The sequence below is a fragment of the Tigriopus californicus genome, chromosome 7 (assembly GCF_007210705.1).
Source record: "Tigriopus californicus strain San Diego chromosome 7, Tcal_SD_v2.1, whole genome shotgun sequence".
Taxonomy (NCBI): Eukaryota; Metazoa; Arthropoda; class Copepoda; order Harpacticoida; family Harpacticidae; genus Tigriopus; species Tigriopus californicus.
In genome coordinates, this window is record NC_081446.1 from 7,088,633 (window position 1) to 7,112,741 (window position 24,109).

General features: G+C 41.7%; 3 protein-coding genes across 3 annotated transcripts; 2 read left to right on the forward strand and 1 right to left on the reverse strand.

The window, feature by feature from the left end:
* The first annotated feature begins 9,836 nt into the window (after nt 1-9,836).
* Nucleotides 9,837-11,054, forward strand: LOC131883334 (N-alpha-acetyltransferase 80-like). The gene has a single exon (XM_059230785.1). It carries the CDS (start codon nt 10,117-10,119, stop codon nt 10,864-10,866), a length of 750 nt encoding a protein of 249 aa, XP_059086768.1. The 5' UTR covers nt 9,837-10,116; the 3' UTR covers nt 10,867-11,054.
* LOC131883333 (uncharacterized) lies at nt 10,753-12,142 on the forward strand. Its single transcript, XM_059230783.1, has 2 exons — nt 10,753-10,953; nt 11,054-12,142. The coding sequence occupies exons 1-2, from the start codon at nt 10,878-10,880 to the stop codon at nt 12,058-12,060; spliced, it is 1,083 nt and encodes a 360-aa protein (XP_059086766.1). The 5' UTR covers nt 10,753-10,877; the 3' UTR covers nt 12,061-12,142.
* LOC131883335 (N-alpha-acetyltransferase 30-like) lies at nt 12,042-13,643 on the reverse strand. The gene is made up of 3 exons (XM_059230786.1): nt 12,672-13,643; nt 12,348-12,527; nt 12,042-12,272 (listed from the first exon to the last, which is right to left on the reverse strand). Exons 1-3 carry the CDS (start codon nt 12,960-12,962, stop codon nt 12,135-12,137), a joined length of 609 nt encoding a protein of 202 aa, XP_059086769.1. The 5' UTR covers nt 12,963-13,643; the 3' UTR covers nt 12,042-12,134.
* Between the last annotated feature and the right edge of the window lie 10,466 nt (nt 13,644-24,109).

Consider the following 24,109-nt stretch of genomic DNA (forward strand, 5'->3'; position numbering starts at 1 on the left):
TTAAAATAGTTGGCTAAAACTTGATATCACAGTGAATATGACTAGAATTGGTTCAGTGCACATGAAAAAAGTGAAGAGGGTGAGAGCAAACAGTACAAACACAATTAGGTAAAGGTGACAGAAGATATTCTGGTTATTGCAGAGAAGAGGATGGGCCAGGTGGAACAGATCTTTGGTCAACTCCCGTCGTTTTGGCCTGGAGTCGGACAAAGGTGCGTGATCGCCATTACTCCGAAAGGATATCTGGCCAAGGACAATAAGGTGTTAGTAAGATAATAGTAAGGTTGGCAGGAAGGACAACTTGTGTCCGGACATCATCTCCGGAAGGGTCAGGTACCCAACACTGTAGGACACTAAACTGGCCAGCCCAATGATGAGGGGCTCGATTTCGCAAAGAAAATGCGTCCATACGGTCCATGCATTGTTGGCATATTGGGGCACGCACAGGTATCATTTGAGGAGTTTGGTGAAGGTGGCATCAGTGTATTTGAGGTGAAGGCCGTAGAGGAAAATTGGATTGATCCATGTCCGGAAGCTTTGAAGCATTGTTGGACGGGGAAGATTCTTGATGGGACTTTTGCAAATGTATCCAATCCTGGCCCTGGCTTTGACTATTGATGATTCGAGATGGTTGGTGAAGGACAGTTGAGTTGAGATTGTGAAACCGACATAATTAATATTATTGACGATTTCAATCGGGCTATTGTTAGTATGGAAGGAGGTGGAAGGCAGACGACCTTTATGGAAAACCATGGCCTTCGTCATGATGCTGTTAACTTGAAGGCCGTTCTTTTGGCAATAACGGTGGAGTTAATTGATGGCATTTTGCAATTCCACGGCTGAATTAGCCAAGAGAACCAGGTCGTCTGCATATTGAACATATTGTACCGGAAAATGGTTAATTGTGGGGTCTTGGTGTGTGAGGGCTTCTGGCAGGTCGGATGTTGAAATAGCTATCCTATCTTTCCCTCGCATCTATCTCTATCTGTGCATATCTATGCTCTAAGGTGTCTTTCCCTTTTTCCGTTTCCTAAAATAATGTGTGTAAGAGCTCTGAAGAATACCGACGTCTTTGAACCGAATCCAATTAATTCAATATCGGATACTTAGAAATTGGAAAGGATTGGCGATGATGGATCCCCTTGAAGGAAGACCAATAGAAATGAAGCAGCAGGGGAGATGTCCCCACCAGATTTTTTTTGCTTTGGTTTGGTTTTTCACGGGCTTTTCTAGCAGCTACAGGGAATGTAATCCCCAGTACTATTGAAAGGAAAGGTTATAATTCGTCTATTTATTACCTTTCAATCTTTATGTGATATTTGATCTACTATAGAATTTGAGTTGGCAGACCGAGCTAGTCCCCCGTCTACTTCAGTCCCGTCTTTTGTTGAGAGCAGTCGCAACATTTTGTTGTTCCTGATCTTTTCAAACCGCCGGTCTGAGTGTGTCTCTAGTAGTTTAGTCTTATATCTTTTATTTCTATGTTCATGTCGTATTTCAATTTTTTCGTCTGTCAAAATTTTTATCCCAATTCTAGGTTATTCCATGTATTTTTGGCTTAAGGAGGTGTTCATTTTGTTTTTATTGTTTAGTCTGTTCATTTTATGTACTTGTAAATGTAGTCAATTTTTCTTGTTGTTTACAATCAGTTTTTTTTTTTTTTTTTTTTTTTTTTTGCGGACTTCCTTAGACTCGTTTAGTTCCTATTTTCAATATAAAAATGGGTTCTAGAACCTTCGTTTGTTCTATTCCATTCCATTGATGTTGCTTGTTCCTGCAGTCGAGTTGGTGTTTGTTGGCCAAGAGTAGGTCATCGTAGTCGACCAACTCTAATTTTTTCACCTCTGTTGTTAGCCCCAACCTAGCGAAATCACCCACTCTCTTCTTCTTGTCTGTCCCCAGGGAGTACGTTCCTCCTTAGTTTCCTAACATAGCCGTGGTGGTTGTTTACCTACTCTACAGCTGGTTGTCATTCACACGCGCTGGTTTCTCTCTTTGGCTCTCTTGGCTCTGTCTTCTTCTTCTTCTGCTACTTTTTCATCTTTTATTTTCCTCTCGCTCATTTCTAACGGTTTTTCTCTTGAAACTGAAGGAAGCCTCAAGAATATTTTTCCATATTTGGTTCAGGTCTCAAGTATTTTCAATTAGGACTCCTTAAATAGCCTTGCTTTCAATAACCATGGAAGCTTAGCTTTGTTGAAGGGACTTTCTGAAGGGGATAGGAACTGTCTTGAGCTGGTTTTGGATGGGAAAACTTCGTCCTCTATCAATAAGCCTTTCATTATGGAAGATTTAATAGCTTGGGTTGGTCACACCCAGCACTACCTGACTGTGGGATGAACCAGTCAAGTGTAGGCAAAAGGGAAACAGGCACTGACACTCTTGATTTCATTCAAACGCCCCTTGTAGTCAAAGAGGTTATAGAGGTCAAAGAGAGCATAGTAGAGAATGCTTTCAAATTTTGCGATGTCCATAAACGACAGAGATGCAAAAAGGCAGGCAAAGGGTAAACTGGCTCACCCAGAATGGTGTCCCAAACTTAGAGAGTTTGGCCTTCTCAAATTCAATGAGAAGGGTTGTTCCAAGCAGGGTTGTGGCTATTTCCACCCATTTATGTGCATAAGATCTTTAAGACACAAGGTATGCCTCAATTTCAAATGCACAAAGGCCCATCTCAGGGGCACTAGGAGGAAGAGACAGCAGTTGTCTCAACCTCATTGTCAAGTTTCTCAAACCCCACCCCTTTCCTCTCTTCTCCTCCCCTTTTACCCTCTCCTCAAAGGTTCTCTTATCCTCCGCCTACGATTAATTTTGTCCAAAAACAGGATTCTTTAAGGTTAGAGAGCCTAGTCAAAGATTTGATAGCTCTACATAGTCCATCGAAGGGCTATCTGCCCATAAAAGGGCTTTGTTTGAATGTGCATTGTCTTATTTTCAAAAAAGATAGCACAAAGATCAAGGTTCTTGAGGAACTAGCTTTAGATAGGCAGGTCTCGTTCATTTCGATGACAGAAGCTTGGCTTCAACCAGGGGTCTTAGATGAAGAGGTAGCAATGGCTGGTTTCAATTTAGTTCGATGTTATAGAGTACGCCCTGACAATCCCATTTTTCCGCATGGGGGCGTATGTCTATATGTTAGAAATGACCTGCGTATTAGTCATGTAAAAATGTTGAATGGAGAAGTAGAGGATTTGCCACTTGAAAGTACACCTTGGAGGATGTTTCAAATGGCGGGTCTGAAAAATAAGCTGAATAGGGATAGCTTGAGGAAGTCTGTCTTCCATTGGAAAATAGTAACTTTTTAAACATGAATTAAGCCCAAAAATGAACAGTGACACAATTCCAGCTTACTATCTTCTAATAGCCCCGGTCTTGCTTTATTCATTACGAAATACCATTTTGCTTCCCTCTTCCATTTTTCTAAATTAATAGATTTGGGCACCGTGTGTAGGTTATAAAGTTGTCGGTTTGAAAATGCAAACCGCACGCACGTGTATACGCGGAGGGTGTCTAATGCTGGCAAGAGATGGCTCGGAGCCACTTGACGGCCAGGTCGGGATCGCTTGGGAATCGGTGAAAGGACAATCCAGAGGAGGATGAACCATTAGCCGGGCTGGAAAGGGTCGCAGCCGAGCCTAATGCAGCCGCAGTTCCAAGGCTACTATAGACTGAGCGGCACCCTGGAGCGCAGAATGTCACACCCATTTCGCTCAAAGCGTTATCAATGCTTGACGGGCGGGTGGGGATCGACGTAGTGCCAAACGTAGAGAAGGGTAACTTGTGTTTCGAAAGAATAAACATAACTTCATTTGTAAATGTAGTTTTGCTACAAATTCAAGCCTTTTGAAAGCATAAAATGCCAAAACAAAAGAATACACTTGTCTTGAATTTGAATAATTAAAAGCAACTTCAAACAGACCTTCTATCTACCAAAATGTGTTCAACGCAAAGTCTCAAGATGCTTGCTTGGAGTGGCTTTTTTTGAGTCAAGCCCTCTGGTCTCTACTGCTTCCTTAAACCCGTTCCTAGGCACCAGTGTGTCGGGCTAATTGACTTTTCTTGCGTTACTTAGGTCGTTAGAATATTACTTTGATTGATTACAAGTTGGAAAAAGCACGTTTGATAGATCTTACATAATTTTATAACCAAATAATTCTGGATAAAGCAAGATCAAATCACACAAAAGTCATGGGAACCATGGTTAAACTATTCATTTGCCTCTAAATACTTGTAATAAATACTATAACTTGTTTTGTTTGTTTTTTACAAAGGCAGATGGTAGCTCTCCTGCTTGGCCTGCCATCTAATTTTGGGTGTCCCAATTGAGGAATAGTCCAACTTGGTTGTCACAGCCAACATTAATTATTTCCTCACCCTTGGGAATGACCGCAAGTTCGCCCATTTAAGCTGCTCCAGGAGCAAATCATGCTGAAAGTCATATACCGCAAAGATACTTGAGCTTGGCTAGCCTGGGATCAAACCAGGGCTCACACATTGGAAAGCAGATGCTCTACCAATAAGGTACTGCAGTTGGCCTCAATATAGGTATATGACTGTTTAACAAATCATTTTGACAGAAATCATAAGTTACATATCCAATCATTCTGACTAGTCTCATTCAACATCTATCTTAACTTTTGTGCATAGCACTCAATTTGTACAAAGGGAGTACCAAACAAAGCGAGATTAACGTATTTTCTCAAAAACTGCAAGTGATATTGAAAAACTTTATTAATATTACTTTTCAACGTAATTGCCCTGGATAGCAATACACTTTTGCATCCTTTTCATCCAGCTGTCAAAGACGTGTTGTAGCCCTCTATGGCAGAGTTGTTGAAGTACACCCTCCACAGCAACCTTGAGCCCAATTTCAGTGGCATAGCTGTCTCCAGAGAGCTTAGACTTGAGCTGTGGGAACAGCCTGAAGTCACAGGGTGTGAGGTCAGGGCTGTAAGGGGCATGGGGCAACACATTGACCTTTCTCTTGGCAAAGAACTCCATGATGGCCTTGGAGGTGTGAGGTCTGGCATTGTCCTGGTGAAGGATCCACCCAGCCTCCAACTTTACTGGCTTTTTCTTCCTAAGATGGTCCAAAAACTTGGAGATGACTTTAATGTAGTAGACCAAGTTGATGGTTTGGTCTATGAGCAACCAAGCTCGTATATCATGCCCTTGATGTCAAAGAAGGCAATCAGCATTAACTTTTTGGTCAAATTTTGGACCTTGGCCTTTCTGGGTGGTGGAGCCCCCTTTTCCAGCCACTGTTTTGACTGGGCCTTCATCTCTGGGGTGAAAAAGGACACCCATGATTCATCCATTGTGACAACTGACTTTGAAAAAAAGGCCTCCCCTTGCTGTAAATGACAACATTGAAGATCCTCTGACATCGCAATTTGCTTTGCTTAATGCTCAGAATTGAGGAGGCGGGGCACCCAATCTGCGGCCTTTTTTGAGAGGCAAAGGTCATGATGAATGATCCTTTTAATTATTCCATGACTTAGGTCAGACTCCAATACAAGATCTTGAATTGATTTTTGGGGATCGTCCTTGGTCAAATTTTCAACCAGAGTGATGTTACTACATAACCAGATACATTTGGGGGTGCCTTTTCCGGCGCTAGATACGGCGTCCTCCCTGCCCTCCTTGAAGTGCTTAAACCAATCAAATACTCTAGTCCTACATAGAGCCTTGTCCCTGTAGGCCATCTTCAGAAGGTTGTAGGCCTCTGTCGCAGTTTTGCAACCCTTGGCGTAGGTTTTTATGGCGCCGTACTGCTTGGTCATGGCTATTTTTTTTAAAATCCAGAGAGGTCGCATGGACAACTTGTCTTTGCTAACAAATTCACGCTCATTCAAACAATCCATCAACACAAGCAGCATACCATCAGAACCGCAAGAGTTAGGTCTTTCATGTGAATCCAGTTTAATGGCGGGAAATATAAAAATAAGGATTTTATAAGGTTTGTCCCAATTTGTTTGGTTCACCCCTCATAGCTCAAATTCACATGCATACTGCATCTTTGACTTTGTTCTACATCTTGGATGCTTTTTTTGGTGGCATCATGGCTGTTACTGGGTGTGCCATAACTCAGTGGACAAATTTCACTTGCAATTTCAACAAGGTCTACTTGGAGAACAATGGGTTGAGGGTTACAATTAGAGGGCTGGTCATAGAAAACCAAATAACTAGAATGCTCAAGCTCCACAGGAGTTGTACTGGATGAGCATGATTTCAGGTCAGCTGACGCTGGGTGTCAAGTTACAATCTTACTTCGTGTAATCTCCCTTTAGGCAAGTTTAATCATTCCCATGAATTGTTCGTTAGTCTTGTTTTCTTTTAATTTCTTGTGATTTGTACAAATATGTATGTAGAAAGAGCGGTAGGATAATAAAAACCAGCTTTTTGGGCATAACCTACATAACATGTTCAAAAGATTGGGACATTAGCAGAGCAAATCACAAATTCTATCAATTTCCCTTGTTTAGCAACGCATCTCGAAAGTGTAGCAAAATGTATCTGAAATTGCAATGCAATGATGAGGCATTCGGAATTTTGTTTCAATCTCCCAACAATTTGCTTCAATGTGGGCAACGTGATTACACCTTTACGTAGTCGAGATAATTCCGACACCTCTCGAGGTCAGCCTGAACCCAGGCTTGTTCCTTGGGTTTCAGTTAAGTGTTTCCACCACATAGATGAAAATTGCAATTGGAGCCCCATCATAGCTCCTTCAACGTTTTGGTGTTAAAATTGTGGTCAGACAACTTTCTCTAAACCGTTTTTTTTGAAGGGTNCTTGTTCCTTGGGTTTCAGTTAAGTGTTTCCACCACATAGATGAAAATTGCAATTGGAGCCCCATCATAGCCCCTTCAACGTTTCGGTGTTAAAATTGTGTTCAGACGGCTTTCTCTAACCCGTTTTTGAAGGGAGCTAAAGGTCAGCAATTTCTCGGCAAGGGATTGTATTAGGAGTTTCAGCTCAGAATTTGCACGCACCGTCAACGATTCAGATTTGTACCATAGCTGCCCTAGGAATTTTGACTACGAACGGAACTTTTTGACACCCCGCGACAGCTGAAACGAAAACATGCGATTGCAGCGCCCTCGATCAATCTATTTATGGAGCTATCTATGGGGCTAGTCCTGACAAGCCCTCTAGTTACAATGGTATTAAAATGATGCAAGACATGGCCAATTCAAAGTAATTTCTTATTTTTCCCACCTATTATTTCTCCAACCCTGCCGACGACTTTTTTCAAAAGGAGAGGCAAGGTCATGTAGATTCTTGCTACAGTGGTTTTTCTTACTTTTTTGTTTGAATTTGGAGTAATTCAAGAAGTATTTTCAGATATCGACGGAAAGTCCAAGCAAATCACCCAACTTCAAAAATGAATTTCAAGTGAGGCCATTTTGGATTGGTCATGATTGGCCTGATTGGTCAATCAAATATAGATACTTAGCACTGAGTTTTTGAAAAAATTGCCCAAATCATGGTTTACGTGTATTTGATGATGTGCTAGTTACTTTTATCTTATGTCAACTCCAAGCTGAAGTCTTCACTGGTGACCCTTTTTGTCCGACAACGAACCCGACATCCGTTCATTGACAACGCAGGTTGAAGTTGGGTGATTTACTTGGAATTTCTGTCAATATCTGAAAATACTTCTTGAATTACTCCAAATTCAAACAAAACAGTAAGAAAAAAACCACTCGAGCAACAATGTACATGACATTGGCTTTCCTTTTGAAAAAAGTCGTCGGCAGGATTAGAGCATGCATTGTCACCTAAAACTGGTTCCGATTATTTTCCATTGTTTTAAGTTTTGGCTTCTTGGATCTTGGAGGCTGCGTCCGTCAGGGGTCGCTTTTCATGCTCGTACTCTTCTACTATACTAGAGAACCCTAGGTTGAAGCACCTCTCAACATTGACTCGAGTTCAATGTAGATCGGAATAACTGTTGAAGATTGGCAAAAAACTTCATGTTGATTTACAAAAACCACACAGTATGATAACAAAGCTTTTCTTGGTTGAGGGTCCAGGACAATTCGTTCAAATACGTGAAGCAATTACTCAGCACATGATCAGTAAAGAAGAAGCAGTAACAGGCCCGTTCTTGTAAGTAGGCTCCTCAAGTTTCAGAAAGATAATGGGCAATCTCTGATTTTCGTTTATAATGTATGTTTATTATGAGTAAAATGCAAATCTTCTTTTCAATGCATAAACTGGTCGGGTATCTAATCTGGAATCATAGATAACTTCATATATAGATCGATCAAGGGCGCTGCGATCGCATGTTTTTGTCTCAGCTGTCGCTGGTGGAAAAAATGTTTCATTCGTAGTCAAGCTACTTAGGACAACTATGGTGCAAATTTGAATCGTTGACGGCTCGTCCAAATTCAGAGTAGAAACCCCTAACAAGACTCCTTGTCAAGCAATTGCTCTCGTCCAGCACGCTTCATAAAACGGGTTTGAGTAAGTTGTCCGACCACATTTTTAAGAACGAAATTTTGAAGAGGTTAAAATGGGGCTCAAGTTAAAGTTTTCATCCATGTGGTGGAAACACTTAACTGAAACGCAAGGAACAAGCCTGGGTTCAGGCTGACCTCCAGAGGTGTCGGAATTACCTTGTTTACGTATAGGCGCAATCATGTCGCCCACATTCAAGCACATTGTTGGGAGATTGAAACGAAATTCCGAATGCCTCATCATTGCGTTGCAATTTCGGATACATTTTGTTACACTTTCGAGATTTTCGAGATGCGTTGCTAAACAAGGGCAATCAATAGAGTACATGATTTGCTCTACGAATGTCCAAATTTTTTTTTTACATGTTACGTGTATTATGCCCTAAAAAGCATGTTTTTTATTATTCTACCACTCTTTCTACCTGTATATGTGTAAGATTCAAAAGATATTAAGATTAAAGAGGAATAACAAACGTTTCATGATAATAATTCAACTTGCCTGAAGCAAGATTTAACGAAATATCGTTGTCCCATTTCCACCAGCGTCAGCTGACCTGAAAACATGCTCATGCGGTACAGCTCCTGTTGAACTTAAGCATTCTAGTTATGGTTTTCTATGTCTGGAATAGACATGAGTGATTAAGATGCTAAAGGGTCAAACATGAGACATGAAGGAGTGATAAGTGATTGCTATGCAGGGAAATTTGAGTTGCTTGGGCACAACCTCCTTCTCTTTGCCCAGATTAAGCAATGCGAAACGAACACTTCGGACCTGGTCAATTATCCTCGAAAATTGGGCCGAGGCTGCCTGAGAAAAACTGCTCTGGTAACTCTGTGAATTAAAACAAAAAGAGAGCCTGAACTATGCAACCTTAAAATTATCAGACAATCTCTAAACAGTACGGCTTTTCAAATTGGAAGGAACCAAAGCAAATCAAAATGTAAAATGAGCTCTTTGAACTTTTTTTTGTAAATAATAAGACTTGGAAGGGGATAGTTGAAATCAAATTGAGGGTTTTTGCTTATGCATGATATGGAAAGGTTTGCAAATATTGGAACCTTGAAGAGAACCAATGAAATGCGTGGCACCAGGAAAACTGTGTTATAACAGACAAGTTCATTTTTGCTGACGTTGCCATTCTCATACTTTAGTCTCTAACAAAAATGAATGTTAGCCTATACCTTGGAGATATAAGGAAACAAATGTGGCTCTTCTGACGAAATTTTCGCACGTTTGTGCATATTTCGACACTCTGTGGGTGAGGGAGTATTAGCAAATGATTCATGCCATTAGGCAAATGATCAACTGCTAAAGAGTAATTAAGTCAAAAAATGAAGTTATTTCTGTGCTCCTTTAAAGTCAACCTTATACCCCAAGTCCCAATGCATATTGTATTTAATTACATTTTGCTCCCAAAATTCGTTGTAGCCTGTTTCATGGTTTTAGTAGAGTCTCTAGGTTTTAGGAGCCGTGCACTGGTTACCATCTGTGTTACCGATTCAGCTGCAGTAAAAAAGCACAACAAACTCGAATAATAATCCCCTTCTATGTTTCTTCTTCTATGGTCTGATTGGCCTTCATCGGTCCGCATCCGGCGCATCCGGCGCATTCGCCGCATTCGCCGCATCCTGTTTTTCCCTCGATCGCTCTATGCCTATTTCCTGGATTATGGATTTGTTCACGCTCCACGGCGAAGTCAGTCAAAGTCAGCCCGAGATTCGTACCCAATGCTTCGAGATTCTGCAGGCAGAATGGCCCCGAAGTGAGGCCTTGCGATGGCGAACCTTGGATGGGTCACGCGAGTCACTCCCCATGAGTTTGGCCTTAGCCTCACCGGAACCCGCTCACCCCATGTCCTCACTCTCGGTTCCACTCCCACCCACACCTGGTGCCCCCTACTACGTGGTCTACGGTAGTGCTCGCCTGGCGCTCATTCCCTCCGACCCTCAATCCTCCGTCTGGGTCGAGTCGGTGGTGGTGCGACCGGGTTTGCGGGGACGGGGTTTGGGTCAATATCTTATGTTGGGGTTAGAGGGATTCTGTCGAGCCCGTGGATATCGTCGAATGTACCTATGTACCATTGACCAACAAGTTTTCTACTCTAAACTGGGCTATTCCTTCTGTCCGCCCATTACTTATTATGGAGGGCTATTAGATATTACCCAACTGCCCACCTCAACCCATCATCACCGTAATCATCCAAGTCCAAAGTCACGTGCTCAAACCCCACCACATCAAGCCGAACCTTCCGATGCATTGACTTCAACCGCAAGTGAAACACCGGAACCGACCCCTCCACCCCCTCCACCCCCTCCACCAGCCTCACCAATCACCCCCATCAATACAGTGGCCCAAAATTGTGGCGTGGGCCAGCCCAATGATTCTCCGGCACGCCAGTAATTGCTTGAACAATGCCAAAGATTATTCCGTCGACCCAAGGGTCCGATCGCAGTCCCGCTAGTCAAGCCTTTCAAACTCTATCCCATAGTAAACCAATCTAGTAGCTCATCTAATGCTTCAGCCTCGTGTCGAGCCACTTTAACTAAAGATTTCATGATGAAAGAGCTCTGACCCTTCTTTGTTGCAGATCCAGTGTCATTCATTTACTCAGACATGATTCGCTGGTGGGTCAAACGAGGAGCTCATCTCGTCTCTATTCAATCCCCTTTGCCCGCCCGACAAGTGCTTGCACAACACTCTCATCAAGGCCCTCCTCAGCCTGGCCTAGCTGAATTGGAGCGCGCCAAGGTTAAGTTCATGTCATTTCATTCACCAACCGAGCCGTCTGAAAAGATTTGGTCTCAAGTCGTGCACTTGACCCAAGATGAGAATTCAGTCATGAAACTATGGTGGATTGATGTAGCCATGACAAATCCTCTTTTATTCAAGCTATCCGCCCAAAAGCTCCAGGCGATTTCGGATATTTTTCTCAGACTGGGCGCTACTCCTCGAGAGGCGTGCCTGATCTTGAAAAGGTGTCCAAAAAGTGTAATCCTGGATGCGACGACGTTTGAACACAAGTGCTTGGAATGGCAATCTTTTTGTGATCAGCTCAGACTTCCATGGGTCGATGTATTGACCGAAATACCCGTTGTGTTGGGATTATCAACAGACACCTGGCGCGATCGGATCGCGGACCTGCGTGAACATTTCTCGAATTCTTTGAGTACCTTGATCGTAGAAAGTCCCTGCGTATTGGTGGAGGACTGGGGATCGCTCAGTGAAAAAATTGAATTTCTTCTTTTTACAATGCAAGTGAGCCCCGCTTCAATCAGCAAGTCCGGAGCCCTGGGTCATGACTGCGAGATGCTTCGGTCACGCTATCTCTTCTTGGATCGCTCAGGCATCTACAAACATCCTAGTGCCAAAAGCTTAGAGTTAGAGGACACCGCCAAACCTAATATCAACTTGATTGTCATCCCGAGTGTGCCGAAGTTCTTGGCTAAATGTACGCAAGGTTGTCTCAGCGTTGAAGAATACAACACTTTCCTTTCGCTGTTGGCGCAAGAAGACATGGAAAGCCGTGACGCGGAGGAACAACTGAAAACGGGTTTGAGAGAATACGAATCGGAAGATGAAGATGAAAGTCACTAAGTTTGACTCAAAGAAACAAACAATGGTATTTTCATTGGCATGAGACCCTGAATTTGAAAGAGAAGGCAATGAAATCACTTGAGCCAGAGTTTCAATCTAAGTGCGTCCACTCCATTTAGGTAATAACGAAAAAGTCGCTTATCACGAACGAAGCCCAAGTTTTCATACAAGCGTAATGCGGGTTTGTTGGTAATTTCCGTTTCAAGAACAATCTGCAAATCAAAGACAAGAGAATCAAGTGTACCACAATTCCAAAATTGGAGGCCATCGTTTGTATCATAACTGACCTCGTCCGCTTCCAACTCCTTCATAGCCTGGATGGCTTTGGTGACTAGCGTGGACCCAATTCTACGCTTCCGAAAGTTGGAGTCGACGGCTAGCATGGCTATGTAGCCTCGTTTAACCACCTTCTTGTGATAATCGAGCTTGCAGACGATGGCACCCACCCATTCTGACCCAACCCGAGCCTAGAAAACAAACAGCTCATGATATTTAGATATGTACGGTTATTTAGCCAAGTGCAACTAAATAATCTATTTGTGCTTGACACAGCCATAGCCAAAACTGCTATGCAGCTCATGGCGTGGAGTCAGCAAAAGAACACATCTTACCATATAACATAGATGAGGCCAGTTGTGAATGAAATAGCGATACGTATAAATCGAGTATGGCTCTGACAAATCGCGTTGAATCAGCCGAATAATATCAGGCATGTTCAGCTCGGAAGAGTACACCACGTAATCGATGGGCGGGCAGGGGCCTCGTGCCGGCTCCAAGGATGACAAGCCATGACAATTGGAGTAGAGGCCGTCCTTGATGGAGTTGGGCTCCAGGGCGCCCACACTGGTGGTCCCTTCCGTCAAGGACAAGTGTTCTTGAAAGGCAGTGACGCACTCTTCCATGGTCTCACCTGAAGATTGACTGTCTTTTGGGCTTGTGGGTTGCAGGACTGCTCCCAAACTCGATGCTCTGATCTCACGTGGCTAGGCCTAACGTCAATTCATTCTAGCCAACTTCCAGCCGGCCGCTGCCAACACGTTCGGAACTTCCACCCTCCGGATGGAATGGAACAAGACACGATGACAATATACGTTCACTCACAAAAACGGGACTTGAGGCAAGGGTGTCATGGACTTCAGAGTATCAGAGCATTCATATCGGGCTACTCCACCCCCCGGCATTTCACTGTCTCGATAATCGACCTGTCTAAGCAGTAGTCCTTCAGCTCGCACTCGGCTGACCTCCAGGACAAAGACGGGGGCTTGACCTCACCGTACGTAGCTAGAGTCGGGGTCGCGACCGAATAACTCAAATGAGTCCCACCCAACCCACTACATCGAAAGGAGATAGATTGAGGGCCTTGGTTGGGCCTAGGGTCTCGAGTACAAAATAAGCTGTACTCACAGTGCTGGACGGACCCTTCCCAACCCGAGGCCAAGCACACAAACAGCCACAGCAACACAGGTTGCGTGAACAAAATTATGACTAGTGATGTGTTTCGATCCGGAAGGTCAGCTTTTTAGCTTAAAGGACCTCGGTTATAACTCCCATCACAAGCTAAAGAGAGTACAATATCAAAATAAAAACTTCTTAAATGAGTGGCGAAACGCGACCCTGCCGTTCTAGGTCTCGGAACCAGGGCTGCTTTAAAACTCGTTCATAATCTTGCGCCTTCATTTCCTTACCCTTTTTCGTTGGAATGGGAGTCCTGCCAGAGGTTCTTCAAGCAAAATAGCTGATTTTCCGGATCGAAACCCATCACTCATTATGACCCTCTCCAAACTCTCCACAGAAAAACAGAAGAAGGGTTGGCCAAGGTAAACGCTATTCTCCACCGATTAGTTGACGGTGCTACTTTTTTAAACTTAACCTAACCTTATCAAACCTAACCGAACCTTACCTAACCCAACCTAACCTAACCCAACCTAACCTAACACGATATTAATAGCCTTTAAGGTCTCTCTCCAAACCTTTCTAACAGCTTGTCACAAATTTAAAAATGAGCACCGCCAACTAATCGGTGGAGAATAACGTTTGTCGTTGGCCCAAGGGGCCCACGGTCCTAAAATACAATTATGGGTGGGCACCTCAGAAGGTAAACAAACCGAGAAGGGGGGAGGGTGACGTCATAGCGGATAGTAGAGGGGCCTTTCACCCTTGAGGCCACCATACTCATTATTTCTCATTTTTCGATGATAATTCCTGATATTCTTAAAGGTTGAGCCAAACAAAGAGTACACTAGTAGGTTTTAAGAGTGGTATCCACAGTATTGATATGCTATTTTTTAACACCATGAGTTGTAACAAGCAATTTCAATATTAAAAAGACAGATAACAGCTTTTAATAAAAAATGTTTCTTATTTTAGCTCAATTTTGTACGTAAATGCGTTTGAAGTTTAAACATGAATACTTGAAACATTATGTTTTTATGTTAGGTTGAACGTACATGCCATTGAAAAACACTACTACAAGTGAGTATGTTAGGTGGAAAACATTCTATGCAAATTAAGGCAAATTTGAGAAAAGGGAAGGTGAAATCTTAGATTGATTCAACTAAATGAGTATTTGTTTAAGCTTTGGACGCGAAAAATGTGTAATAAAATAAGTTTTGCAGTATTGCTCAAAGTAATTATTAGAGTATGGAAAAGGTGTATCAGAAGTCTTACAATAATGTTCAATGCCAAATTGAAAGTTTCAGTATGCTTTTTCCTTAAAAATAATAATAACTTCAAGCTTAAAAAAACTTCATTACCATCTTATTTGGCACAAAAATGCTCTGGATGCAACATGAAAAACAATATTCAAGGTATTTGATGGATCTTGTTCACATCTTTAGTTTCATTTTTGAAAAGCTTTAAGGGGGGAATAATCTTCATAATTTTCAAGAACTAATTCAAGACCTGATGAACTGAAAGCATAGAAAAACTCCATTGCTTTTTGACATGAAAATAAACAGTATATAAAAAATTCATCCATGAACTATCAAATTATAAAAACAGTATATAAAAAATTCATCCATGAACTATCAAATTATAACAATTTGAGATATCTCGTTATATCCTGTCCACTATATTACTAATTCCTGCAATTTAAACAAACAAGAAAAGCATATTGGTTCCTTTTTTGACAGTTACTTTTAAACTACATAAATTAGCGGACTTCCTTACCGCTACCGGGATTGGAATCCCAGCAGTTCAAGACGAGAAGTTTATTTATTTTACTTAACTTTTATTTATATATATTATTTGATTGACCAACGAATTGGAGTTGGCTGATCTGGCTAATCCTTGAATATAAGGTTGATCCGGAATTTTAGTCAAAAACTTGTCCAAGTCTGACTTAAATCTTGCTACTGGATCAACCCCTACATAAGCCCTACGAATATTTGAGGGCAGCAAATTGAACAATGAAGGAGCCCGAGAAAGAAGAGAGTTGGACTTCATTGTTTTAACTAGCCTGGATTCTCGAGGGCTTGAAGGTGCTCTCAAAACGCACATTAAGCCTCTACGGTCACTACAATTGACCCTAAATCCTGGGTTGGGACAAAGCTCATGAATGCTTTTGAAAACGTACAATATCAGATACCTTTCGTACCTTCTCTGAGTACTGTACAATCCCAACCTTTCTAACCTCTCCCAATACGAGAGCTCTCTCATATCTTCAATGTTCCTAGTAAAACATCTTTGGACCTGCTCGAGCTTTTGCAAACCTGCTGAACTAATTGGAGCCCAAATGGGAGAGGCATATTCAAGATGCGGCTGAACAATCGACTTGTACAGAGTTAGCATCGTGACACTATCTCTGGACTTAAACGTGCGATATATCCAACCACATGTTTGAAAAGCCTTACCAACTTTCAACTGGATATGCTCATCGAACTTTCCATTATCTTGGAGGACTACACCTAAATCCTTCATGGATGAGACCTGCTCAATGTCCTTACCTTCATCATCTAATAGTGGAGTGTCTAATGGCGTCGACCCAAAGGTCATTGAGCGGAATTTCATTCCATTCAAGGCCATGTTACTCGCAGCAACCCAGGAGTAGATTTGGTCTAGGACCTTTGCCAGACAACCGGAATCCTGACCATTCCTACCAACTACCAATTTTGTATCATCAGCATAAGAAGAGATACTGACATTACTACTACCAAGCTTCTGAAGCGGAGCAATGAAGATAATGAAAAGGAGAGGACCCAAAATGGAGCCCTGAGGGACACCCGACTTGACATCATGTATGTCACTAAGGGATCCCTCAACCTTAACTAATTGTTTCCTACCACAAATGAAACTTCTTAGCCAATTGAGAACCTTGCCTTGGATCCCAATCTCATGGAGCCTGTTAACTAAAAGGCCATGATCTACCTTGTCAAAGGCCTTGGCAAAGTCGAGATAAACTACATCGACTGATTCATGGCTCTCCAGTCCCTCAATAACCTGCTCTATATGTTCAATCAGTTGGGTAACCGTGCTAAAATGTGCTCGGAACCCATGCTGGCTAGGAGGAAGGACTTCATGGATATCAAGAAATTCAACAAGTTTGAACTTCATGATCTTCTCAAACACCTTCGCAATATTCGAAGTGAGAGAAATCGGCCTGTAGTTACTGGGGAGTGACTTATCTCCCCCTTTGAAAATTGGAACAACATGAGCTACCTTCAGAGAAGAGGGGAACTTGCCCTGGTCCAAGATGCAACGCATCAAGTACGAGAAAACAGGAGCAAGAACCTGTGAGCATCTCATCAGAAACTGAGATGTCACTCCATCAGGACCAGGGGAGCTCGAGAGTCTCAAGTCCCTGATGGCCTCTAAAGCATCCTGATCTGTGACTACAAGATCATCTAAATGCTCAGCTTGACAAGCCTTGCCAGTCCCAACAAACTCATCAATAGAGCAATGGACTGTTGCTCCTAAACTCAGTGGAGTTGAAAACACACTAGAGAACTGATCTCCAAGTATGTTGGCCATAGTCCCTACATTGTCTATGGCTTCCCCATTGACCTCAAAAGGCCCTACAGGGTGTGTGATCTTTCTCTTAGAAAGAAGTTTGGTTAGTTATGAAACTTGGTTAATTCATACTCCAGTAAGAAGCTCATTAGACTATTATATTGATTGATTACAGTTTGGAAAAAGTACATGTAGGTGAATTTGTAAACGACATTGTTTTTATTTTTTCAAAACTAGATGAAACTATACAAATAGAAGTAATAATCTTAGGTAAATTACATAAATAAAATTAAGTATTCATGGATCAGTGTTTTTTTTAAAGTGCTTTTAAGTTTTGGTAGTTAGATGATCTATAACACACAGAGATCATTAGAATATTACATTGACTTATCACAAGTTGGAAAAAAAACATTTTTAGATGCACTGATAAACCAAACTATTTTTCATAAAACTAGATTAAAATTAAATGAATTTGAATAATGATATTCAAATAAATTACATTAATAACATCAAATCATCATGAAACAATGGTTTGACCATATGTTGGTGTTAAATTCAGCATGTTATAAGCGTAAGCAATATTTAAACAGTTCTTCAGTTTTTTCTTGAGTTTGCTTAAAGTTTCGGCAATCTTTTTCATTTATATACAGGAGTATTAAACAAGTCATTTTGACCTAAAACATAAGCTACATATCCAATCATTCCAACTAGTCTCATCTAACATCTATCATAAGGTGGCACTTTAAATTATATAAATCTGGTTCTTGTTCTCAATTTTTAGCTCAAATTCGCAATCATATTGCATCTTTGGACATTTTCCACCTTTTGGACGCTTTTTTAAATTGGAGTCCTTTTGTTTATTCTGAGATGTATTGCTAAGTATATAGCATATATCTGCTCATTTCACAGCCTATCCTCACCTGTTGACCCCTGCCGTATCATCAAGTGACGTCACCCACCTGGCAGCTGGAGCCTTCCGAGTGCGGAACCGTTGGGTTTGCTTGTGATTAGTACTTGACAAGCTCTCTAATTAGTACTGATGGGAACAAAGAATGAATATCAAATTTCAAAGGGATGCAAACAAACAAAAGCAAGCAAATAATTTCAAACATGTTATTGCGTAAGTTTGAGAACACTAGTAATTAGACCTTGGAAAAAGAAAGTTGCCGATATGGCCAACATATTTTTTTTCATGTTGAAAAAGTGCAAAAAAGCTGAGAAAATGTAGAAAAAGTTCAGATATGTGAGAAAAGTTGTGAAAAGGTTGTGAAAAATACGCAGAAATAGTGTGAAAGTGCAAAAAAGGTTGTTATTTTGCAAAAAGAATTATTACAGTGGGAAATAGGTCAATTTTGGCCCCTTTTAGTCTCTATGCTACTTTTTGATTTGCTAACAATTCTAGGGCCACTAATGAATTACTAGTTTAGCCTTTGTGTTTGTTTATTCTATTTCCATTATATAAACATTTCTTCTTGCAATGGTGGACATTGGGGCGCATTTTAAACTGATGGTATATAATAGGGCATGTCAAGTGAAGGAAATTCAAGGAAAAATGTGGTCTGGCACCCTGATTTTGGGCACTTTGGTGAGCGAAAACTAAGACAAACATCACAGTCAACTCATCAACTATCCAACAATGAATTTTCAGTAGTTGACAAAAACCCAACAAAATGAACATGTTTGGTGCTAATTGGTGAATACACTATTACATTGGCTCAATAGCACAATGCTAGTTTCTTAGACAAGCACGTAAAATGGAATTAATGTCAAAATTCAATGCATTATTAATAGCACAGTTTGGCTGGGTATGTTGTCTTTGATTATACTCTATTGAGTAACGTCGTTGTTCATGAACATGTGTACTTGACAAGCTCTATTGATTCTTTTCTGGAGCCCAATGTTTACGGCCGGCCAAAACTTGCATCCTGGATTTTGCGCAAATTTTGGAAAAAAACTTGCATATCAGAGAAGTTGAACAGAAATAGTTGACATTTTTCTGCAATTCATTCTGCAATTTCAGCCATCAGTTACAAATTCAAAGTGTTTTGTGCCTAGCTTCTTGAATATCTGCTGGTCTACAATGGAAATCTCTAATTTACCCCCCAATGAAGGAATCGATGGGGTATCATCAAGGCAGACCTCTGGCACCAATGCTACTTCGTCTCTGCCCGTTTTGTTACGAAAAAGCTGTGAAAAAGAGGTTCCAGGCTCTGGTCTTGGACATTGCATGTGGAGCCAAAGGAGAACGTACGATAAGTGATGTTGTGGCCAAATTTATCTTTCAAGATTTGGCTCCAAGTTGAGACAAGATCACAAGGGTGAAAGGAGTTGGACCTGTGGCCAAAACCATCATTGTGGTCACCAAAAAAGAGATAATCTGGGTCTTGGTTCATTGTGGTCTTCCTTTTTGCACACTTGATGTGGACAAACCAGGAACCTGTGGCATAAGTACTGGCAACATTTTTGTCAATTGTACTTATATGTCACCTAATGCTGACCCAATGTCACGGGAAGGGCTTTACCAATTTTTATTGACAAGTGATACCAAGTGCTACCTTTGGTGATTTTAACCACCCTAATATTGACTGGACCACTTTATGGGGTGTATCTTCAACTGATGGGGCATTTTTGGATGCTATATCAGATGGAGTTTTGGTCCAGCACGTCTGGGAACTGACACATGTTGGTGGGAACACTCTCGACCTTTTACTTTCCTCAAGCTTAGAAATTGTATCATGGGTAAAAATACAATATAAAATAAAAATACAGAGGACCTGTATGTGAGTGATGAGTGACAATGATCACTATGCTCTGGAATGCGACTTTTTGGGCAGTGTTGTTTACCCCACCTCGCAACAAAAGGTGCCAGTCTACTCCAGAGGAAACTATAAAGATTTTGGAACCTTTCTAGACAACATTCCATGGATTGACGTTCTCCTTGCTATGTCAATGCAGGAGGCTTGGCAGTTCTTTTGGGATCAGATCAATATGGGGATGTCCATGTTTGTACAATGGAGATTGAGCCAGAAGAAGAGCAGACCTGTGTGGATGACGGATGACTTAACCCGCAAAATTCGCAAGGAGCAAAGATTATGGTCAAGATATAGGGATACCAGGGACGAAAGCGACCATTTGAAGTAAAATCATATAATAGCAAGGTCCAGAGATGGATCCGGGAGGCCAAGTTTGGGTTCAAGGAATCTCTTTTACTCAGGAAGAATGTGCATTCCCTCCATGCATATGTCCGTGATGTGAGGAGGGATAGCAAGTCCTTTAATGAAATGGTCAAGGCCTTCCCCATCATAGGGAAGTGGAAATGGCAAATATTCTCAATGACTATTTCTCCTCTGTCTTCAGCAAGAGGGAGAATGACCCCCTCTCCTTTTTGCTAATCTGACAATGGTCCCGTGCTCTCCAAAGTTGTGTTCTACTCATCCAAAGTATTAGCTGAACTGAATAAGCTCAATCCCTCCTCTGCTCCAGGTCCTGATGGCATTTTGGCTTTCATTTTGAAGCAATTGGCCTCGTCTTTGGTGGGTCCATTGGCCATCTTGTTCAACATGTCCCTAAACTTGGCTTACCTACCTGGAGATTGGTTGTTGGGAAATGTGTGCCCCATTCATAAGGGTGGTGACACTTCAAAGCCCTCAAATTACAGACCGGTTTCACTGATAGCTGTCTGTTGTAAAGTGATGGAAAGAATTGTGAGGGACAACATTTTGGCATTCCTTGACTGCAAGAACTTCCTGTACTCAGATCAACATGGTTTTCGAGCTGGTCTATCATGCACCACCAATGGACTGGTGTTTCATGATCGTTTCATGACTGTACACATTCCCTGGACAATAAAGTGCCAGTGGATGTTATCTTTAAGTATTTTTTGAAGGCTTTTGACAAAGTTTGCCATTCCTGGTTGGCTTCAAAGCTCAAACAAATGGGCATTGATGGAGAACTTTTGAGTTGGATTCAATCCTGGCTCACTCACTGGAGACAAAGAGTGTTGATAAATGGGCACGTCTCAAGATGGGCTAAAGTTACTTCCGGTGTGCCACAGGGTAGTGTACTAGGCCCGCTCCTATTTCTCATGTCCACTAACGATCTAAAGTTGAGACATGGTGCCTTGGTATTGAAGTTTGGTGAAGATATCAAACTCTTCCGCCCAATTGTAGGTCCAAATGATTCCCAGTCCCTCCAGGATGATTTTGATTATGTGTCTGACTGGGCTCAGGAAAATAAAATGCATTTCAATGCATCAAAATGCGTGGGCTGGAATCTTGGCCGGAAATCATCAGACAGGGAGCGCAAATACAACATTGATGGCGTTTCCCTCATCAGACAATTGCACCATGTCAACCTAAAGCCATACAAACCTATACTCTTTTATCATGTAACTGATGTTTGAGTGGTTAAATCAATAAACAATTTCAGCCAAAAAATAGAAACATTTATAAATAGTCATGCTAATTTTCAAAAATTATGGTCAGTTTTAGGGGAAAATGTGGAATTGTGACTTTTTCTCAAATCTTTTTGAAAAAGTTACCCATAGGTATGAGATAGATTGCAAACATATTAGCAACCACCTGCTTATGTTTTCCATCAATTTGAAATATCTCTTTTATCATTGCATTTTTTCAAGATACTCTAATTTAAATATTGGAACTTAGTTTTGTTTGAGTAATGAACTTCTCCTTTAAAATTCAGGCACATCTTGATGTGTTTTTATGATTTTTGGGGTAGGTATTCACGAAATGTAGGGTTAATTTCGGAAAAATTGACCTACCATTACTTTTATGAAGCTTGAAAAACTTACCTTTCTTAACAAAATTGTTCTGCAATACACTTGCTAGGCTCTGGCATTATTGTGTTTTAGTTAATGAACTGAAATTTATCTTTTTCACAAAATTATAAGGATGTGCGAAATGTTGATCAGTCTATGAGGTAGCATGGACAAGGCAAGATCTGCTTGCTAGGGATAGTAAATTCAAATTCCAGTGCTGGAAGGTATCATGATATAACTTTCCTTCTCATCTACTTGCTGCTTGATAAGGAAGGCAAAAGCAGCCCTTCCATCCTCCAGAACGTGTTGGTGCCTGTATTGGAAGTTTATTTGCAAATTTTTGTGCAAAGTTGGTCAATTTTTATGCAAATTTGTTGTCAATAAAGAGCATATTTATCTGCAAATTTTGGCCGGCCCTACTTATGTTATTGCTGAGAGCGCTTGTGCTTACAAAATAATTTTGGGTTTTTGGGACAGCAGGTAAAGCTCAACTGTAGTCCTCTTTTTTGTTGACTTGTAGACCAAGCATTGTCTAAAGTTTCCGTGACAAATATTGTTGGTTTTTTTATTTTAATTTTACCAGAAATTACGTTCCTTGCCACGGTTGGTTAAGCTCCTGAAAACCTGGACCCCAAAAATTGCTAAACGGTTCTGGCTGAAGATTTAATTCTTCATCTGATCATGCGGCACAGAGGTTGTTCCGTCCACCAGCCAGGGGTGAAAGGTCCTGACTTATTGAATTCCCGTGGTGAACGGAAACATGGAACTCCTGACCCAAGCACTAGGTAAAAATACCTTGATAGCTCTCAAAGATGGAGAGCACCTAGTACATGGGCTTAAATTTCTTAGACCTATCTTAAGGCCTCCGGTTATAACCCTAATCAGGGCATACGAGCAATAGTTCGAGCTTCCTTTATCAGGGCCTCAAACAATCATCAAATGACTAAGGATACAAATCGCTAGCTACCTCTACTCCCCATTGGTCCCAGATCAATCTCGGTTGTCTGGCATACCTGGGCCAATCTTCAAGGCTAACTATCCTGCAAAATGTGGTCACTATCCTAGTCTAAACGCGTCTATCAAAGTCGACCTCTACTCTAGAGTCTAACTACTGATTTCTGCTACAAGAGTGATGAACTTTAGATACAGTTGTTGCATACAAATCACTTGCTACCTCTACTCCCTACGATGCCAGCACGATCTCGGTCGTCTGAGAAATCTAGGCTACTCTTCAAGGCAAACTGTACAGTTCAATCTACTTTATTCATCACAAACACACCGCCTATCAGCTGTCTTGCTCTGGTAAGAAAAGTGGGGGAATTGTTGGGCCAATGGAAAAGGGGACATACGCATATGAAATCAATGGGTTAATAATTACTGCTCGATGTCTGGTGAGATGGTCCAACGGAGATGCTCGGATGACGTCCACTCGACGGGATTGAAGGTCCACTAACAAAGTGACGAAGTGCTGTACTCAGACTCGGCACTTCCCAGGTCCTCTTGCTCTTGTGCACGGCTTCCTGGGTTTCCTACTCCCATATGATGACGATCTCTGTCCTTCGAAACAGTTCCCACTTCTTGGCACCACAACAATGACAACGTCCCAGCACTTAGCAATGGCGGGTGCTTCCTCCTTGGAGAGGTTCAAAATCTGACTTCTCTCCTGGAGAATGAAAATGTGACTCTTCTCTCCTCGAGCGCAAAAATGTGACTGTTCTTGTTGAAGACTTTCCCGTGCCACGTTGGTTTCCGCCTCTTGCTCATGGAGGCTAAAACGGGTTGTCCCATGGCTATCGGTGGACGGTGACGGCTTCCTCTATCCACTGTTGCACACAAAACATTGGGCCGGAACTACGTCCCAACGGGACATTCCGGAAGGATTGGTCGTCATTTGCCGTCAGGGGGGGGCGACATTTTGGTAACATCGATCCTTGAGGATGAGATTGCTTATCTAGATCCTCTTCCCCCTTCTCAAAATGCTCACGAGAATATCGTTTTTGATGACCAAGGATTTCCTGTTTCTCCTCCCTTCAAACATGTAGCCGACATTCCTCACCCATGGTTTTAGCTGGGCTGACCAGCCCTCTGGGTACTGGAGCTATTCCTTGGTGATAGGATGATCAAGGGCTGGAGGAGCTACTTGTGATGGATCACGACGTCTTCACGCGCATTAGGGTGGCATTTGGTCGACATTTGACTGACGAACGGACTACATGATGGACAATCCAACAACTTTGGGATTTTCCCAAGATAATAACATATGTTATCTTAACATTTTGATAAAACCCGTTCCGGGAACAATCATTCATCCTGTACATCATTTAT